The sequence below is a fragment of the Globicephala melas genome, chromosome 1 (genome assembly GCF_963455315.2).
Source record: "Globicephala melas chromosome 1, mGloMel1.2, whole genome shotgun sequence".
Lineage (NCBI taxonomy): Eukaryota > Metazoa > Chordata > Mammalia > Artiodactyla > Delphinidae > Globicephala > Globicephala melas.
In genome coordinates, this window is record NC_083314.1 from 41010224 (window position 1) to 41028677 (window position 18454).

At 37.7% G+C, this 18454-nt stretch overlaps 1 protein-coding gene across 3 annotated transcripts in view; it reads left to right on the plus strand.

Annotated features, from left to right (window-relative positions):
- The first annotated feature begins 367 nt into the window (after positions 1 to 367).
- Positions 368 to 18454, plus strand: part of RPS6KC1 (ribosomal protein S6 kinase C1) — a 216203-nt gene continuing 198116 nt past the window's right edge. For all 3 annotated transcript variants that reach the window (XM_030872990.2, XM_030872994.2, XM_030872999.2), the window contains exon 1: positions 368 to 607. In XM_030872990.2, coding sequence (XP_030728850.1) covers positions 503 to 607 — 105 coding nt within the window. In that variant the 5' untranslated portion in view covers positions 368 to 502. The remainder of the gene's footprint in view (positions 608 to 18454) is intronic.

Consider the following 18454-nt stretch of genomic DNA (forward strand, 5'->3'; position numbering starts at 1 on the left):
AGCTTAATCCTTGTAAAACTCTAACAGGCAGGCTCTATTTTTTTTTTTTTAACATTTGGGAGCTTGCTGTGGTGGTATAAAGACATATGCACAGGTTTACGGGATTTGTCTTAGAAAGAAGAGTTATGTCGGGCAGAGAGTTCAGGTGTTGTGGGTATTTAAACCGATGGGTCGTCAGTAGAGAAGGAAAGAAGATGCTAGGCTCGGGTATCCCTCCATCTCGTTACAGGCAGTTCTACTGCCTGATTCCAGCCCATTAGCCAGGGTCAGGCCCTAATTAGGGTCCGTATCTCAGGTGAAACCACTTCTTCCCCAGAATTGGCGCCCCAGCCTGACCCGGAAGCTTTCCCGCCAACCCGGAAGCAGAGCCCTGCGGCAGAGGCGCCGCAGCCGAGCTACCGCCCCCTCGCCGCCTGGCCACTACTTAGAAAATCCGGGCCGCGGCGGTGTCGGGTTGCACTGATGGTCCCCGGCAAGCGGCGGCGGCAGAGGCGGCGGGAGGATGACCTCTCCCCGAGAGCGGGGTGCCGACCTGGCCCGTTTCTACACTGTCACCGAGCCCCAGCGACACCCGAGGGGCTACACGGTGTATAAGGTCACCGCCCGGGTGAGTGCAGTTGTCTGGGTGGAGTAAGAGTCTGAATTGGGACGAGAGACGCGTGTGGACCCTGGTGTGGGGATGCCTGACATCGGGTCAGAGCCGAGGGTGGGACTGGCTGCGCCTAGTGCCGGGACAAGCGTCCGAGGTGAGGACTTAAGGAAGGATGGGGTGGGGGCAGAGCGTGGGATGTCCCGGACAACGCTGGAAACGGTCGCGGTAGTGTCCCCATTCCAGGGTGGGGCAAACGTTGGTCATTTTAAATTGATGATTCAGCCCCATCCCACTTGGACTTTCTCTTCTGAGGCTGAAATTTGCAGAAGTGGTTTTGCTTGCCTCCGAGGGATAATGCAGGTTAAAAAAAATGTTAAATTTATGTACTATTTGATTTACGTAAAAGAAGATATTTCTTCCTTTGACCTTTTATACAGCTTCAGGGTTGCACTGAGGAAGATAAACTCTTGGAAAGTATGTAAGTGGTAGGGCCACCATCGTAAGACCTCTATCTATGTCTTTCTGCCTCTGAGTTTTTCATGGTTTTCAGTAGAAGACATGAGAAATTCTGCTGACGGTGTCTTGTGTGAGTTGTCTTGAGGGCACATTTAAAAGTTGTGAGGCTCCTTTACATCAACTAATTGATCCAGTTTTTAGTACCCACTTTGTTCATGTTTCATTGCTCTTGCCTTGAGTTTTAGAGAGAGTTTGCATCTCCCTTCTTGGAAAATAATAGTAATAACGTTAAACATGAGTATTAAATATAAAATAAGAATATTAAAATTAAATATATACATGTATGTAGTAGGAATGTATGTGTATATTAGGCATGTTGTACACATCACCCAATTTAATACTAATTTTAATAATGAGGAAACTAAGGTTCAAGAGAGTGTTGTGGCTTGCCCAGCTTCACGTTGCAGGGTGGTAGCACAAATGGGGTTTGAGATCAGTTCTGTTTAACTCCAAGTTGTATAAAATGTTAAGAATTAACTTTATCATTATCATTAATTGTTAAAACGGGTTCGTGCTCCGGTTCGGGAGGATCCCGCGTGCTGCGGAGCGGCTGGGCCTGTGAACCGTGGCCGCTGGGCCTGTGCGTCCGGAGCCTGTGCTCCGCGGCGGGAGAGGCTGCGGCGGTGGGAGGCCCGCGTACCACAAAAAAAAAAAAAAAAAAAAAAAGAGAGAGAGGTATAGATAGCAGTAATGGTACAATATACATTTGGGGGATGTAGTAATCTTGGATGATAGCTTAGGAAGTGGGCTTTCAGAAGAACCTTAAAGGTTAAATAGATTTAGATAAGCAGAGTTTGGGGCATGGGAATGGCACATGCCTTATGGAAATGGTGCACAATTCAGACAAGTGTGAGAGGATGAGACGAGCAAATTTGTGTAAATATAAAAAGACCAGGCCTGGTTATTGCAGAGGGCTGTACCAAGAATAGAGAGAAATTTGTTACTCCCTGTTTGCAAGTAAGGTTGCTATATAGGTGGAGTGTTAGTTTCAGGTTAAGAAAATATTTTAAGATTAAGGGGGCTCTTATTATACCACTCTTGAAACCTTTCTAGTCTTTGGGACCTTCAAAAATCTAGACTTGGTTTCCTAACATAGTTTGTGGAATTAGAACAGTCTTCAACATACGTAATGTTCCCCTCACAGCACCCTGTTTATCTCTTATTATAACACTTATCACAGTTATATTGTATTAATCTTTTTACATGTCTATGTCTCTTAGTAGATTTAGAGCAGGTCTCTATCATTGATATTTGTTTCCTTTTGTATCTCCTAAGGCAGTGGGGCACAGAATGCCTAAAAAAATATTGTTGAACGTTTTCCTCTCTATTTCTTCTCTAAACACACCCAATAAATGTTTAGTTTCAGGCACTACGTGCTCCTAGGGATACAAGGCTGAATAAAGTGTGGACCTTCCTTTCAAGGATACTCCTAGTAGAAAAGTGTTTACTGGACTTAAAGAAGTGTAGTACAGGATAGAAAGTGTTAAATGCCATAAGAGACTACAGAAAAGGGCTATGGGATTTTAGAAGACAGAGAGATTGCTTCTGGCCCAAGGGATCAGGGAACATGTACCAATTAAGATAGGTGGTGAGAGATGGGAAGGATCTAGATGGGTGGGATAAATGGAGGTGGGCATCGTAGGTAGAAGGGTAGGTAGAAGGAATAGAGCCCATTAAGGCCTGAAGGTGTGAATGTGTGTGGAACTTGAATAGGAAACACTGAGTATGATTATTACTTGTATTCTTAATTTACAAAAGGAAAGGTTAACCTAATTGAGATCTTAAATATCTTAAGCTGTGAACTAACTTATATGACAGCATAAATTAGAAGATAAAGTAGCACATTGCCTGTTCTAACCAAATCCATATAATATGCATGCTACGTATTGCTTTCGTTGTTTAACTGGAAATTGCTTACACTGCCTTTTTTTCTCCTTGTAAATATTTACGTCATTTAGTACTTATTGTAAAGATTTTGTTTTCTAATTTTAAGGATTGAGGGTTAATACTGATATATACTTAAAAGACAACCACAGTATTATAAAATAAGCAAAATATTTGTTATTTTTTGAGACTTAAGGAGAAAAACAGCTTAACTCAGGAGAATTAATCAGGTAAGTAGTGCTCCCCTGAGAGAACTTCATAAGATAAAAATGTCTTCTTTATGTTTCCTATTACTGACTGACTTCTAGCTTTAAGGAACAATCTCTGTATTCTTGATCCTTGCAGGGTTCTTTATGTAGGAGTAGAATTAGAATCATGCGGAGTAGCATTGCTAAATTTTGAGTAGCATAAGAGGTGTTTCATGTTCTTAAATCTCCTTTATACTTTTTTTTTTCCCCTCAATTCTCTGGAACCTGTCAGGCTTAGATAACCTTATGGCCAGTTACAAGCTTGCTAATGGATTTCCTAGTTAAACTCTGTGTTGCTTATTAATTTTCAACTAGAATAAGTACTTCTGTTCAGGATTGGAAAATTCTCTTGTAGAATTCCATTGAGTCTTTAGTTAAAGGAGACGCAGATATGAAAGAACCATTAGCAGTGTTTTTGGTTGTATCATCATGCTAAGGTTACAAAATTCTCATAATGTAATATAGATTTCTCAACAGTATTAAGTGAATGGTAATTCTTGCCTGTATTCTTTTCATGAATATAGAAAGAAAAAGGTATGTTTTTATTTTTAAAAGATGGTTTGCCTTATGACTTTATGTTGTTTATATTGAGACGTAATTTATATACGGTAAAATTCACCAATTTTAAGTGTATATAGTTTGTTTAGTTTTGACAAATGTCTATAATTGTGTAACCACCACAGACATCACTGCAGGAGTTCCCTCATGCTCCTTTGCAGTCAGTCCGCTCTCCCCACCCCCTGTCCCTAGGCAACCACTAGTCAGTTTTCTGTCGTTGTAGATTAGGCTGTATTTTCTAGAATGTTATATAAAAGGAATCATATACAGTGCTTTTTTGGGGGGGAGGGATCCAACTTCTTTAACTCAGTATGATTACTTGAGATTCATCTATGTTGTGTATTTTTTTTTTAATGAATTTATTTTTTATTTATTTACTTTTGGCTGCGTTGGGTCTTTGTTGCTGCGGGCTTTCTCTAGTTGCGGCGAGCCGGGGCTACTCTTTGTTGCAGTGCGCAGGCTTCTCATTTCCGTGGCTTCTCTTGCTGCAGAGCACGGGCTCTAGGTGCGCAGGCTTCAGTAGTTGTGGCTTGCGGGCTCTAGAGCACAGGCTCAGTAGTGGCGCATGGGCTTAGTTGCTCCATGGCATGTGGGATCTTCCCGGGCCAGGGCTTGAACCCGTGTCCCCTGCCTTGGCAGGTGGATTCTTAATCACTCCGGCATCAGGGAAGTCCCGTATGTTGTGTATTTTTATTCTCTTTTATTGCTGACCAGTATTCCCTTGTATGGTTATACTACAATTAATCCATCCACCTGTTGATGGACATTTGGGTTGTTTCCAGTTTTTGGCTGTTAATACAGCTATTATGAACATGTATATACAAGTCTCTGTACAAATGTGGGCTTTTATTTCTCTTAATAGCACACAGCCTTGTTTACTATACCTTTATACTATGTTGAAATCTGGTAGTCTTAGTCCTCTTTCTTTTTCTTTCTCAAAATTGTTTTGGCTATTCTAGATTGTTTGCATTTTCATAAAAAGTTTGGAGACAGCTTGTCAAGTTCTACAAACATGCCTACCCAGATTTTGATTGGGATTACATTGAGAATGTAGATCAATTTCAGAAGAATTGATATCTTTAAACAGTATTGAATCTTCTGATCCATGAGCGCACATCTTCCATGTATTTAGCTCTTTAATTTGAACCATATTTTCTAGTTTTCAGTGTGCAGGTCTTGCACATACTTAAAGTAATTTGGGTTTGTTTTCAAACTGTGAGAATTACATGTCTTTATTTTACATAGCTAATGTTTACTGAGTATTAATAGCAGACACTTCTGTGGTGCTTTCTATGAGTCAAGCTCTATTCTAAGCACTTTATATAAATTAGTACATTTTTCATAGCAGCCTGATGAGCAGCTGCAATTATTATTCTCACTTTATTGTGAGAAAATTGAAGCACAGACAGGTTAAGTAACTTGCCTAGGGTCACACAACTAGCAAATTATGGAGTCTAGATTTGAACCCTGGTAGACTGGGTTTTTAATCCCAGTGCTGTGCTGAATACCTAAACATATTTCGTTAGAGGCTGTGGCTGTACTGTAGCTTGGCAAAAGTGATAGATGCAAGTATACTACAGTGATTAGGATGATGTGAACAAAGGGGAGCAAGGAATGAATAGAAGTACTCAGCTTGACTCGAATCTGAAAGCTGCTATTTCCAAATCTTCATATTCAGGCACTATTTGTATTGCTTAGAGGGAAGCTGCTTTCAGTTCCTGAGCACATTCTTGTATGGCCTGCTTGTGCTTGGGAAGATAATTATTTGTAGTTTTCTAAGTATGCTGGTACCCTGCATTCTTCAATACCTCTCTGTTAAATGCTGTTTCCTCTGTCTGGAATGCTCTTTCCTTTTGTCTTGGCAGTCCCTGTTCATCTGAAGTGTTAGCTCCTGCCTTGTGTTCTACAGGAAGCCTTTTTGAATTTTATTTCCTTTATTTGTAATTTCTATTTGGGCCTCCCCATCACCACCACCTCCCCCACACATATAAATCTGCCCTTATAATATGATCATCACCATTAATTATACAGTTGTACAAAACCAGAATCAGGAATTTAAATGTTTCCTTTTTTTTTTCCCCACAACTCACACACACACACACTGTATTTTATTTTTACAAGAGATAAATAAACTGACACCAAGCATTGTAAATGGATGACCACAACAAAAGCAACAATGATTGCAATTACCAAACACGAGACACACTCATACTATGTCATAACATTGACATTCAGTCCAGTAGTCCTCCACTGTAACAGTTCCTTTACTTTGCAGTGAAAACTGATTTGTATATTTTTTGCCTCTGAGTCCTGGTGGGTTTTTTTTTTTTATTCAAACAAAAAGTCACAAAAATTATAATCATCCTCATCAGTTCACTCAGTGCCATGTAATTAATTTTTTTTCCTCTTGATCTTTTGTTAGCACTTTTATTAATTCATTAGTTTTCCATTAGAGTTCTGAAAATGCTTATTCATTCAGTTAAGCAGTATAGTCAGTTACCAGAAACCTGTACTTGTCAGAGTCTTTTCCATGAATTCCTTGAAGATGAAACCCTTTTATAGGAAAATTTTGGCGAAAGCATCAGAGTACATCCAGAACAGTCTGTAAATGACAAAAGACTTAAAAATGACCATGGTTAAAGATTTGATGAAAGTTCATAATAATGCAATTGACAAGGAAATTTAGTTATTTCTGAGATATACATTTTAAAGTAATAACTAGAATTATGACTTATAACATTATACCAGAACATATAAGATTTTTAGAAATTTCATGTAATGTCTGAAACATTTATATTAACATATTTTCATACAAATAACCCAAAGAAAGTTTAGTATTAGTTGTTTTTTTATATCGCAGGTTCTTATTAGTCATCAGTTTTATACACATCAGTGTATACATGTCAATCCCAATCGCCCAATTCAGTACACCACCATCCCCACCCCACCGCGGTTTTACCCCCATGGTGTCCATACGTTTGTTCTCTACATCTGTGTCTCAACTTCTGCCCTACAAACTGGTTCATCTTTACCATTTTTCTAGGTTCCACATACCTGCATTAATATACGATATTTGTTTTTCTCTTTCTGACTTACTTCACTCTGTATGACAGTCTCTAGATGCATCCACATCTCTACAAATGACCCAGTTTTGTTCCTTTTTATGGCTGAGTAGTATTCCATTGTATATATATACCACAACTTCTTTATCCATTCGTCTGTCGATGGGCATTTAGGTTGCTTCCATGACCTGGCTATTGTAAATAGTGCTGCAGTGAACATTGGGGTGCATGTGTCTTTTTGAATTCTGCTTTTCTCTGGGTATATGGCCAGTACTGGAATTGCTGGATCATATGGTAATTCTGTTTTTAGTCTTTTAAGGAACGTCCATACTGTTCTCCATAGTGGCTGTATCAATTTACATTCCCACCAACAGTGCAAGAGGGTTCCCTTTTCTCCACACCCTCTCCAGCATTTGTTGTTTGTAGATTTTCTGATGATGCCCATTCTAACTGGTGTGAGGTGATACCTCATTGTAGTTTTGATTTGCATTTCTCTAATAATTAGTGATGTTGAGCAGCTTTTCATGTGCTTCTTGGCCATCTGTATGTCTTCTTTGGAGAAATGTCTATTTAGGTCTTCTGCCCATTTTTGGATTGGGTTGTGTGTTTCTTTAGTATTGAGCTGCATGAGCTGTTTATATATTTTGGAGATTAATCCTTTGTCCGTTGATTCATTTGCAAATATTTTCTCCCATTCTGAGGTTTGTCTTTTCGTCTTGTTTATGGTTTCCTTTGCTGTGCAAAAGCTTTGAAGTTTCATTAGGTCCCACTTGTTTATTTTTATTTCCATTACTCTAGGAGGTGGATCAAAAAAGATCTTGATGTGATTTATGTCAAAGAGTGTTCTTCCTGTGTTTTCCTCTAAGAGTTTTATAGTGTCCAGCCTTACATTTAGGTCTCTAATCCATATTGAATTTATTTTTGTGTATGGTGTTAGGGAGTGTTCTATTTCATTCTTTTACATGTAGCTGTCCAGTTCTCCCAGCACCACTTATTGAAGAGGCTGTCTTTTCTCCATTGTATATCCTTGCTTCCTTTGTCATAGCATAGTTGACCATAGGTGCGTGGGTTTATTGCTGTGCTTTCTATCTTGTTCCATTGATCTCTGTTTCTGTTTTTGTGCCAGTACCATATTGTCTTGATTATTGTAGCTTTGTAGTATAGTCTGAAGTCAAGGAGTCTGATTCCTCCAGCTCCGTTTTTTTCCCTCAAGACTGCTTTGGCTATTTGGGGTCTTTCGTGTCTCCATACAAATATTAAGATGACTTGTTCTAGTTCCGTAAAAAATGCCATTGGTAATTTGATAGGGATTGCATTGAATCTGTAGATTGCTTTGGGTAGTATAGTCATTTTCACAATATTGATTCTTCCCATCCAAGAACATGGCATAGCTCTCCATCTGTTGGTATCATCTTTAATTTCTTTCATCAGTGTCTTATAGTTTTCTGCATACAGGTCTTTTGTTTCCCTAAGTAGGTTTATTCCTAGGTATTGTATTGTTTTTGTTGCAGTGGTAAATGGGAGTGTTTCCTTAATTTCTCTTTCAGATTTTTCATCATTAGTGTATAGGAGTGCAAGAGATTTCTGTGCATTAATTTTGTATCCTGCAACTTTACCAAATTCATTGATTAGCTCTAGTAGTTTCCTGGTGGCATTTTTAGGATTCTCTATGTATAGTATCATGTCGTCTGCAAACAGTGACAGTTTTACTTCTTCTTTTCTAAGTTGTATTCCTTTTATTTCTCTTTCTTCTCTGATTGCTGTGGCTAGGACTTCAAAAACTATGTTGAATAATAGTGGTGAGAGTGGACATCCTTGTCTTGTTCCTGATCTTAGAGGAAATGCTTTCAGTTTTTCACCATCGAGAATGTTGTTTGCTGTGGGTTTGTCGTATATGGCCTTTATTATGTTGAGGTAGGTTCCCTCTATTCCCACTTTCTGGAGAGTTTTTATCATAAGTGGGTGTTGAATTTTGTGAAAAGCTTTTTCTACATCTATTGAGATTATCATATGGTTTTTATTCTTCAATTTGTTAATATGGTTATCACATTGATTGATGTGCATATATTGAAGAATCCTTGCATCCCTGGTATAAATCCCACTTGGTCATGGTGTATGATCCTTTTAATGTATTGTTGGATTCTGTTTGCTAGTATTTTGTTGAGGATTTTTGCATGTATATTCATCAGTGATATTGTTCTGTAATTCTGTTTTTTTGTAGTATCTTTCTCTGGTTTGGTATCAGGGTGATGGTGGCCTCACAGAATGAGTTTGGGAGTGTTCCTTCCTCTGCAGTTCTTTGGAAGAGTTTGAGAAGGATGAGTGTTAGCCCTTCTCTAAATGTTTGATAGAATTGTCCTGTGAAGCCATCTGGTCCTGGACTTTTCTTTGTTGGAAGATTTTTAAACACAGTTTCAATTTCATTACTTGTGATTGGTCTGTTCATATTTTCTGTTTCTTCCTGGTTCAGTCTTGGAAGGTTATACCTTTCCCAGAATCTATCCATTTCTTCCACGTTGTCCATTTTATTGGCATAGAGTTAGTTGCTTGTATGCTAGTTGTATGTTAGTTGCTTAGTATGCTTCGTATTTCTGCGGTGTCTGTTGTAACTTCTCCTTTTTCATTTCTAATTTTATTGATTTGAGTCCTCTCCCTGTTTTTTTTGATGAGTCTGGCTAATGATTTATCAATTTTGTTTATCTTCTCAAAGAACCAGCTTTTAGTTTTATTGATGTTTGCTATTGTTTTCTTTGATTCTATTTCATTTATTTCTGCTCCAATCTTTATGATTGTTTTCCTTCTGCTAACTTTGGGTTTTGTTTGTTTTTCTTTCTCTAGTTCCTTTAGGTGTAAGATTAAATTGTTTACTTGAGATTTTTCTTGTTTCTTTAGGTAGGCTTGCATAGCTATAAACTTCCGTCTTAGAATTGCTTTTGGTGCATCCCACAGGTTTTGGATCGTCACGTTTTCATTGTCATTTGTCTCTAGGTATTTTTTGATTTCCTCTTTGATTTCTTCAGTGAGCTCTTGGTTATTTAGTAACGTATTGTATAGCCTCCATGTGTTTGTGTTTTTTATGTTTTTTTTCCCTGTAATTCATTTCTAATCTCATAGCATTGTGGTCAGAAAAGATGCTTGATATGTTTTCAGTTTTCTTAAATTTACTGTGGGTTGATCTGTGACCCAAGGTGTGATCTATCTTGGAGAATATTCCATGCGCACTTGAGAAGGAAGTGTAATCTGCTGTTTTTGTATGGAATGTCCTATAAATATCAATTAAATCTATCTGGTCTGTTGTGTCATTTACAGCTTCTGTTTCCTTATTTATTTTCATTTTGGATGATCTGTCCATTGGTGTAAGTGAGGTGTTAAAGTCCCCCACTATTACTGTGTTACTGTCGATTTCCTCTTTTATAGCTGTTAGCAGTTGCCTTGTGTATTGAGGTGCTCTTATGTTGGGTGCATATATATTTATAATTGTTATAGCTTCTTCTTGGTTTGATCCCATGATCATTATGTATAGTCCTTCCTTGTCTCTTGTAACGATCTTTATTTTAAATTCTATTTTATCTGATATGAGTATAGCTACTCCAGCTTTCTTTTGATTTCCATTTGCGTGGAATATCTTTTTCCATCCCCTCACTTTCAGTCTGTATGTGTCCCTAGGTCTGAAGTGGGTCTCTTGTAGAAGGTATATATATGGGTCTTGTTTTTGTATCCATTCAGTGAGCCTGTGCCTTTTGGTTGGATCATTTAATCCATTCACGTTTAAGGTAATTGTCGATATGTATGTTCCTATGACTGTTTTCTTAATTGTTTTGGGTTCGTTTTTGTAGATCCTTTTCTTCTCTTGTGTTTCCCACTTGGAGAAGTTCCTTTAGCATTTGCTGTAGAGCTGGTTTGGTGGTGCTGAATTCTCTTAGCTTTTGCTTGTCTGTAAAGCTTTTGATTTCTACAGGAAGCCTTTCTTAAGTGTGGAACTCTGTGTGTATTGTATATTCCTCCATTAAAGCCTGAATCATATTGTGCTTTTTTGCCTCCCCCTCTGAGGGCAAACTCTTGTCTTTTTAACTTTGTGTTCTTAGTGCCTAGCACAGAGCCTGCACTATAGTAGGGATTTGAGAGAAGGCTGGAAAGAGGCAATATTTTCCTTTGTGTTACTTTTTAAGTTAACAAACAGTAGAATTGACTTTTTTGTTGTATAAGTCTATGAATCTTTACACATGAATAGATTCATATATTCTCTACCATAATCAGGAAACATAACAGTTCCATCAGCCTCAAAAACTCCCTCTGCTTTCCCTGTTTTACACTCTTCTCCCCACGCCTTAGTCCCTGGCACCCCTTAGTCCACTGATCCACTCTCTACCACTATAATTTTGTCTTTTTGAGAATGTCTTATAAAGAGAATCATAGAGTACTTAACCTACTGAGACCATATTTTGCCCATTTTTTCAGTGGGTAGTTTGTTTTCTCACTGTTGAGTTTTGAGAGTTCTTCTTTTGTTCTGAATATAATTCTTTGTCAGATATGTGGTTTGTAAATATTTTCTCCCAGTGTGTAGCTTATCTTTTCATTGTCTTAACAGTGTCTTTCACAAAGGAAAAATTTTTATTGATAATTTTGGTGAAGTCTAGTTTATCATATTTTTCTTTTATGGAAGAAAAATGGGCTTTTAGTGTCATATCTAAAATCTCTTTATTGACATCAGGTTTTAAAAACTGTAAACCTTTCCTGTTTTCACCTTGTTTATTGACAACTTACATGCTCAGTTATGAAGATTTTAATATTAAGGATTTTTACATTAACTTTAACATTAAGGATTTTTACTTTCCTTGAACTTTGATTGGAAAATAGTTTAGCGGAGAGTAGTGCTATAATAATTGGTAAAATTTGAAGTGAGAAAAGCAGCTTTAGGAAACATTTATTGAGTATACAAAGGTCACTTGCTGTGATAGTTTCTTTTATTCTCCTTTAGATTTTGAGATTTTAATAATGTAGAAAGTATTTCTTACTTTCAACATATTACTTTCATAAGAACTTATTAGAAAGTTGAATGTCTAAAATTTTTCCCATTGACTTATCTATCTTATCTGGAGTTCTTTTACTCCAGAGTACTAAAAAAATGTTGTAAAATATCTAATTATGGTTTGTGCAGGTGCTGCTTCTTGGGTCCTGACTACCTGGCTGGCAAGTGATTAACTAGCCCAAATATTCCTGCCAACCAGTGACCCCTGCAGCTCTGCAGGGAAAAGAGAGAGAGGAGCTGAGATGCAGGTGATGGAGTGGGAGGGAGGTTGAGTTTGGTAAGTGGATGCTTGCCTATGTGAGCTGGACGCTTTGAGATACCTGTTATTCTTGCCAGAGTTTGTGTGTGTATATGAAATGCAGTTTAAAGGTGTCAGTATATTTATATGAAAGTATGGATTTTATGAAGGTGAGATGTCTGAAAGTCAGGATTGCATGCATTACACTGATGGATGTACCATTTGGTTAACCTAATCACCACAGTGGGAAATGTTCAGTATAGTGTAGCCTTACATTTCTGTATATCTTATTTTTTCTCTTCCACATTTGGAAAGTCTCTTTTTTTCTTGACATGCTTTTTAAAATATTCTTTTCCATTATGGTTTATCACAGGATATTGAATATAGTTCCCTATAATATACGGTAGGACTTTTTTGTTTATGCATCCTATATGTACTAGTTTGCATCTGCTAATCCTAGACTCCCAGTCCTTCTCTCCCTCACCTCCCTCGCCCTTGGCAACCACAAGTCTGTCCTCTCTGTCTGTGAGTCTGTTTCTGTTTTGTAGATAGGTTCGTTTGTGTGCCATATTTTAGATTCCATATATAAGTGATATCACATGGTATTTGTCTTTCTCTTTCTGACTTACTTTATTTAGTATGATAATCTCCAGTTGCATCCATGTTGCTGCAACTGGCATTGTTTTGTTCTTTTTTATGGCTGAGTAATATTCCATTGTATATATATATATATATATATATATATATATATATATATATATATACACCACATCTTCTTTATCCATTCCTCTGTTGGTGGACATTTAGGTTGCTTCCATGTCCTGGCTATTGTAAATAGTGCTGCAGTGAACATTGGGGTGCATGTATCTTTTTGAATTATGGTTTTCTCTGGGTATATGCCCAGGAATGGGATTGCTGGATCATATGCTAGTTCTATTTTTAGTTTTCTTTTTTTTTAATGTTTATTTTTTTCTTATTAGTCATCCATTTTATACATATTAGTGTATATATGTCAATCCCAATCTCCCAATTCACCCCACCACAACCCCCACCCCCGCTGCTTCCCCCCTTGGTGTCCATACGTTCTCTACTTCTGTGTCTCAGTTTCTGCTCTGCAAACCAGTTCATCTGTACCATTTTCTAGGTTCCACATATATGCGTTAATATACGATATTTGTTTTTCTCTTTCTGACTTACTTCACTCTGTATGACAGTCTCTAGATGCATCCACATCTCTACAAATGACCCAATTTTGTTCCTTTTTATGGCTGAGTAATATTCCATTGTATGTATGTACCACAACTTCTTTATCCATTTGCCTGTCGATGGGCATTTAGGTTGCTTCCATGACCTGGCTATTGTAAATAGTGCTGCAGTGAACATTGGGGTGCATGTGTCTTTTGGAATTATGGTTTTCTCTGGGTATATGCCCACTAGTGGGACTGCTGGGTCATATGGTAATTCTATTTTTAGTTTTTTAAGGAACCTCCATACTGTTCTTCATAGTGGCTATATCAATTTATATTCCCACCAACAGTGCAAGAGGGTTCCCTTTTCTCCACACCCTCTCCAGCATTTGTTGTTTGTAGATTTTCTGATGATGCCCATTCTAACTGGTGTGAGGTGATACCTCATTGTAGTTTTGATCTGCATTTCTCTAATAATTAGTGATGTTGAGCAGCTTTTCATGTGCTTCTTGGCCATCTGTATGTCTTCTTTGGAGAAATGTCTATTTAGGTCTTCTGCCCATTTTTCGATTGGGTTGTTTGTTTCTTTAGTATTGAGCTGCATGAGCTGTTTATATATTTTGGAGATTTTGTCCTATGATTCATTTGCAAGTATTTTCTCCTATTCTGAGGGTTGCCTTTTCATCTTGTTTATGGTTTCCTTTGCTGTGCAAAAGCTTTGAAGTTTCATTAGGTCCCACTTGTTTATTTTTGTTTTTATTTCCATTACTCTAGGAGGTGGATCAAAAAATATCTTGCTGTGATTTATGTCAAAGAGCATTCTGCCTATGTTTTCCTCTAAGACTTTTATAGTGCCCGGTCTTACATTTATGTCTCTAATCCATTTTGAGTTTATTTTTGTGTATGGTGTTAGGGAGTGTTCTAATTTCATTCTTTGACATGTAGCTGTCCAGTTTTCCCAGCACCACTTATTGAAGAGACTGTCTTTTCTCCATTGTATACCCTTGCTTCCTTTGTCATAGCATAGTTGACCATAGGTACGTGGGTTTATCTCTGGGCTTTCTATCCTGTTCCATTGATCTGTATTTCTGTTTTTGTGCCAGTGCTGTATGGTCTTGATTACTGTAGCTTTGTAGTATAGTCTGAAGTCAGGGAGTCTGATTCCTCCAGCTCCGTTTTTTTCCCTCAAGACTGCTTTGGCTATTTGGGGTCTTTCGTGTCTCCATACAAATATTAAGATGACTTGTTCTAGTTCCGTAAAAAATGCCATTGGTAATTTGATAGGGATTGCATTGAATCTGTAGATTGCTTTGGGTAGTATAGTCATTTTCACAATATTGATTCTTCCCATCCAAGAACATGGTATATCTCTCCATCTGTTGGTATCATCTTTAATTTCTTTCATCAGTGTCTTATAGTTTTCTGCATACAGGTCTTTTGTTTCCCTAAGTAGGTTTATTCCTAGGTATTGTATTGTTTTTGTTGCAGTGGTAAATGGGAGTGTTTCCTTAATTTCTCTTTCAGATTTTTCATCATTAGTGTATAGGAGTGCAAGAGATTTCTGTGCATTAATTTTGTATCCTGCAACTTTACCAAATTCATTGATTAGCTCTAGTAGTTTTCTGGTGGCATCTTTAGGATTCTCTATGTATACTATCATGTCATCTGCAAACAGTCACAGTTTTACTTTTTCAATTTGTATTCCTTTTATTTCTTTCTCTTCTCTAATTGCCATGGCTAGGACTTCCAAAACTATGTTGAATAATAGTGGTGAGAGTGGTCCTTTTCTTGGTCCTGCTTTTAGAGGAAATGCTTTTAGTTTTTCACCATTGAGAATGATGTTTGGTGTGGGTTTGTCATATATGGCCTTTATTATGTTGAGGCAAGTTCCCTCTATGCCCATTTTCTGGAGAGTTTTTATCATAAGTGGGTGTTGAATTTTGTCAAAAGCTTTTTCTGCATCTGTTGAGATGATCATATGGTTTTTATTCTTCAGTTTGTTAATATGGTGTATCACACTGAGTGATTTGTGTATGTTGAAGAATCCTTGCATCTCTGGGATAAATCCCATTTGATCATGGTGTATGAGCCTTTTAATGTGTTGTTGGATTCTGTTTTTTTTTTTTTTTTTGGCGGTAGATACGCGGGCCTCTCACTGTTGTGACCTCTCCCATTGCGGAGCATAGGCTCCGGACTTGCAGGCCCAGTGGCCATGGCTCACGGGCCTAGCCGCTCCGTGGCATGTGGGATCTTCCCGGACCGGGGAAGGAACCCGTGTGCCCTGCATCGGCAGGCGGACTCTGAACCACTGCGCCACCAGGGAAGCCCTTGTCGAGGATTTTTGCATCAATATTCATCAGTGATATTGTTCTGTAATTATCTTTCTTTGTACTATCTTTGTCTGGTTTTTGTGTCAGGGTGATGGTGGCCTCATAGAATGAGTTTGGGAGTTTTCCTTCCTCTGCAGTCTTTGGAAGAGTTTGAGAAGGTTGGGTGTTAGCTCTTCTCTAAATGTTTGATAGAATTCACCTGCAAAGCCATCTGGTCCTGGACTTTTCTTTTTTGGAAGATTTTTAATCACAGTTTCAATTTCATTACTTGTGATTGGTCTGTTCATATATTCTGTTTCTTCCTGGTTCAGTCTTGGAAGGTTATACCTTTCTAAGAATTTGTCCATTTCTTCCAGGTTGTTCATTTTATTGGCATAGAGTTGCTTGTAATAGTCTCTTACGATGCTTTGTATTTCTGTGGTGTCTGTTGTAACTTCTCCTTTTTCATTTCTAATTTTATTGATTTGAGCGCTCTCCCTCTTTTTCTTGATGAGTCTCGCTAATGGTTTATCAATATTGTTTATCTTATCAAAGAAGCAGCTTTTAGTTTTATTGGTCTTTGCTATTGTTTTCTTTGTTTCTATTTCATTTATTTCTGCTCTGATCTTTATGATTTCTTTCTTTCTGCTAACTTTGGGTTTTGTTTGTTCTTCTTTCTCTAGTTCCTTTAGTTGTAAGGTTAGATTGTTTATTTGAGATTTTTCTTGTTTATTGAGGTAGGCTTGTATAGCTATAAACTTCCCTCTTAGAACTGGTTTTGCTGCATCCCATAGGTTTTGGATCGTCACGTTTTCATTGTCATTTGTCTCTAGGTATTTTTTGATTTCCTCTTTGATTTCTTCAGTGATCTCTTGGTTATTTAGTAATGTATTGTTTAGCCTCCATGTGTTTGTGTTCTTTATGTTTTTTTCCCTGTAATTCATTTCTAGTCTCATAGCGTTGCGGTCAGAAAAGATGCTTGATATGATTTCAGTTTTCCTAAATTTACTGAGGCTTGATTTGTGACCCATGATGTGACCTATCCTGGAGAATGTTCCATTTGCACTTGAGAGGAAAGTGTAATCTGTTTTTGGAATCTCCTATAAATACCAATTAAATCTATCTGGTCTATTGTGTCTTTTAAAGCTTGTGTTTCCTTATTTATTTTCTGTTTGGATGATCCGTCCGTTGGTGTAAGTGAGGTGTTAAAGTCCCCCACTATTCTTGTGTTACTGTCCATTTCCTCTTTTAGAACTGTTAGCAGTTGTCTTATGTATTGAGGTGCTCCTATGTTGGGTGCATATATATTTATAATTGTTTTATTTTCTTTTTGGATTGATCCCTTGATCATTACGTAGTGTCCTTTCTGGCTCGTGTGACATTCTTTATTTTAAAGTGTATTTTATCTCATATGAGTATTGCTACTCCAGCCTTCTTTTGATTTTCATTTGCATTGAATGTCTTTTTTCATCCCCTCACTTTCAGTCTGTATGTGTCCCTAGGTCTGAAGTGGGTCTCTTATAGATAGCATATATATGGGGCTTGTTTTTGTATCCATTCAGCAAGCTTGTGTCTTTTTGTTGGAGCATTTAATCCACTCACATTTAAGGTAATTAACAATATGTATGTTCCTATGACCATTTTCTTAAGTGTTTTGGGTTTGTTTTTGTAGGTCCTTTTCTTCTCTTGTGTTTCTCACTTAGAGAAGTTCCTTTAGCATTTATTTTAGAGCTGGTTTGGTGGTGCTGAATTCTCTTAGCTGTTGCTTGTCTGTAAAGCTTTTGATTTCTCCATCGAACCTGAATGAGATCCTTGCTGGGTAGAGTAATCTTGGTTGTAGTTTCTTCCCTTTCATCACTTTATTATGCCATTCCCTTCTGGCTTGTGGAGTTTCTGTTGAGAAATGAGCTGTTAACCTTATGGGAGTTCCCTTATATGTTATTTGTCGTTTTTCCCTTGCTGCTTTCAATAATTTTTCTTTGTCTTTACTTTTTGCCAATTTGATTACTATGTGTCTTGGCGTGTTTCTCCTTGGGTTTATTCTGTATGGCACTCTCTGCACTTCCTGGACTTGGGTGCATATTTCCTTTCCCATGTTAGGGAAGTTTTCAAGTGTAATCTCTTCAGATATTTTCTCAGGTTCTTTCTCTCTCTGTACTCCTTCTGGGAATCCTATAATGCGAATGTTGTTGCGTTTAATGTTGTCCCAGAGGTCTCTTAGGCTGTCTTCATTTCTTTTCATTGTTTTTTCTTTATTCTGTTCCTCAGCAGTGAATTGCACCATTGTGTCTTCCAGGTCACTTATCCGTTCTTCTGCCTCAGTTATTCTGCTATTGATTCCTTCCAGTGTATTTTTCATTTCAGTTATTTTATTGTTCATCTTTGTTTGTTTGTTCTTTAATTATTCTAGGTCTTTGTTAAACATTTTTTGTATCTTCTCAATCTTTGCCTCCATTCTTTTTCTGAGGTCCTAGATCATCTTCACTATCATTATTCTGAATTCTTTTTCTGGAAGATTGCCTATCTCTACTTCATTTAGTTGTTTTTCTGGGGTTTTATCTTGTTCCTTCATCTGATACATAGCCCTTTGCCTTTTCATCATATCTGTCTTTCTGTGAATGTGGTTTTTGTTCCACAGGCTGCAGGATTGTAGTTTTTCTTGCTTCTGCTGTTTGCCCTCTGGTCAATGAGGCTATCTAAGAGGCTTGTGGAAGTTTCCTCTATTTTTATATTTTTAAGGATCCTCCATATTGTTCTCCACAGTGGCTGTATCAATTTACATTCCCACCAACATGGTAAGAGGGTTTCATTTTCTCTGTACCCTCTCCAGC